The sequence below is a fragment of the Thalassophryne amazonica genome, chromosome 2, assembly GCF_902500255.1.
Source record: "Thalassophryne amazonica chromosome 2, fThaAma1.1, whole genome shotgun sequence".
In the NCBI taxonomy this organism is placed as follows: Eukaryota; Metazoa; Chordata; class Actinopteri; order Batrachoidiformes; family Batrachoididae; genus Thalassophryne; species Thalassophryne amazonica.
Window position 1 is genome coordinate 24,331,017 of NC_047104.1, and position 2,819 is coordinate 24,333,835.

Genomic DNA, 2,819 nt, shown 5'->3' on the forward strand with positions numbered 1-2,819 from the left:
GGAAGACCCATCCACGACCCATCTTCAATGCTCTAAATGAGGGAAGGAGGTTGTTCCCCAAAATCTCGCAATACATGGCCCCGGTCATCCTCTCCTTAATACAGTGCAGTCATCCTGTCCCATGTGCAGGAAAACACCCCCAATGCATGATGCTTCCACCCTCATGCTTCACAGTAGGGACAGTGTTTTTGGGAAGGTACTAAGCATTCTTCTTCCTCCAAACACGGCGAGTGGAATTAAAACCAAAAAGTTCTATTTTGGTCTACTCTGACCACATAACTTTCTCCCATGACTCCTCTGGATCATCCAAATGGTCATGGGCAAACTTAAGACGGGCCTGGACATGTGCTGATTTAAGCAGGGGAACCTTCCGTGCCATGCATGATTTTAACCCATGACGTCGTAGTGTATTACCCACAGTAACCTTGGAAACAGTGGTACCAGCTCTCTTCAGGTCATTGACCAGCTCCTCCCATGCGGTTCTGGGCTGATTCCTCACCTTTCTTAGGAACATTGATACGCCACGAGGTGGGATCTTGCATGGAGCCCCAGTCCGAGGGAGATTGACAGTCATGTTTAGCTTCTTCCATTTTCTAATAATTGCTCCAACAGTTGATCTTTTTTCACCAAGCTGCTTGGCAATTGCCCCGTAGCCCTTTCCAGCCTTGTGGAGGTCTACAATTTTGTCTCTGGTGTCTTTGGACAGCTCTTTCGTCTTAGCCATGTTAGTAGTTGGAGTCTTACTGATTGTGTGGGGTGGACAGGTGTCTTTATGCAGCTAACGACCTCAAATAGGTGCTTCTAATTTGGAATAATAAGTGGAGTGGAGGTGGACCTTTTAGAGGCGGACTAACAGGTCTTTGAGGGCCAGAATTTTTGCTGATTGGCAGGTGCTGAAATACTTATTTGCAGCAGTAACATGCAAATAAAATATTAAAAAAAAAATCATACATTGTGATTTCTGGATTTCTTTTTTTGGATTATGTCTCTCACAGTGGACATGCACCTAAGATGAAAATGTCAGACCCCTCCATGATTTCTGAGTGGGAGAACTTGCAAAATCGCAGGGTGTTCAAATACTTATTTTCCTCACTGTATATTAAGATTCATGTGGACAAAATGTATTGGTGTTAGTAATGGATTTACCAAAGATTTTAGGTCACAAAAGTTGTGCAATGTATGAAAATTTTCAAAACGATATATCAATAAATACAAATAAATGTTTTGTGCAGTGCAGCAGTGCCACCAGCTAGGAATTGCAAGATAGAAACCTGGTATGTCAAAAGACTGTATTTGTAAATTTAAATAATCCACCAGTTCCAACTAGATGTCTTGTCCCTTTAATATATCCATAAATGTTTGAATAAAACCCTAACTTCCTAACTAACTTCCTAACTTCCATGTCACAAAAATGTCCATTTACTCCATTAAAAAAACAAACTGACTCATCAGAATGTGTTAACAGCGCTTTCAATGGAGATTAGTTTTGACTTTTGTTTTACTTGAGTTTTATAATTTAACTTTCATTTTTCTCAGATATTTGAAATATATCATTACCAAAGCATTCTTTATACATTTACAAGCTGCCAATTTTCAAAAGGAAACCGGAAAATCAGTCTGGAAATAAAGCTGGAACGTCATCCTTGTCCAATGGAAAGTTCCAGTTCAGAGAAACTAAACAATGTTTTTACTGTCAGTGGTGTGCTGGTCTGTGGGTGTACACTATAATGCAGACAGTAACAGATATTCATTAAAGTAATTTTTGTTGTGAATCAAACATTTTGTGTTTGCCCTTTTTCAGTAAGTGATGGAGGACATCCTGCTGAAGATACTCATTAGCCCTTCACCAGAAGTTAAGCAAGATGTAGATGTTGTTGTTGTCCCTGACTACCTCTTGATACTGCAAGAGACTGAGGTATGAGTTCTTGTGTGTATTTGAATAGAGAACTAAATCCTAGACTTTTTGAACTGGATTCACACGGTCACAATACTGTCCTTGTTCCAGGGAACCTGGGTTTCAAGCTGTGGGGGCAAATCTCCAGTAGGGTTAAACAGTTAATGTTAGACAAACCTCCACGGACAACTGAGAGTTGAAGTGTCCAAGACTCCTGAAGCCCAAAAATCCTGAACCATCAGCAAGGGCGTTTTTACCGGGTCTGGTGTTCCGAGACCAGAACCATTTTATAGACTGTCCAACATATGGCCCATTTTTATCATCACTTAGTTTAAGCTATATGTTTGCACAAAATCTGACTTAAAAAGTTCAAAATTCCCGTGGCACACATTTAATTTTCTACCAATCATTTCACTATGTGTGTGTATGTTTGTATAAACTCTAATTAATATGTGTATGTCCATGAAAACTGTAGAATGTAGGATGCAGTATGTCATGTAATATGCAGCATGACCAAATGATAATAGACCTTAGTGTATGTCACCTAATAAGCAGAGTGGGAGGGCTAAATGTCCAAATACATGTGGACCTGTGTGTGTATATATCCAAGAAGAGTGGGATGGGGGAAAATATGTAATGTTTTCCTTGTTTACCATGGCCACCATGTGTATGTCCGGAGCTTCACATGAAAACCATATTGATCACATCCCAACATTAGGAGCTAAAATTAGAGATAAAAGTACTGACCATTCAACATCAAAGTTTAGTGAGCACAATTAAAGTTATTAACCTGTATTTAACCAGATAAAGCCCACTTAGCTCAAAACCTCTTTTGCAAGGGTGACCTGGCCAAGAAAGGCAGTACCATATGTAATAAAAAACAAGTTGATAACATTTAAAAAATAAAACACAAGCAATTTACAGA

The 2,819-nt window shown here is 39.5% G+C and overlaps 1 protein-coding gene across 1 annotated transcript in view; it reads left to right on the top strand.

Annotated features, from left to right (window-relative positions):
* Positions 1-1,590: 1,590 nt before the first annotated feature.
* The window catches only part of ubap1lb (ubiquitin associated protein 1-like b), a 44,933-nt gene continuing 43,704 nt past the window's right edge, over positions 1,591-2,819 (top strand). The window contains exon 1 of the mRNA XM_034162607.1: positions 1,591-1,915. Within this exon, the coding sequence (XP_034018498.1) occupies positions 1,808-1,915 (108 nt within the window). The 5' untranslated portion in view covers positions 1,591-1,807. The remainder of the gene's footprint in view (positions 1,916-2,819) is intronic.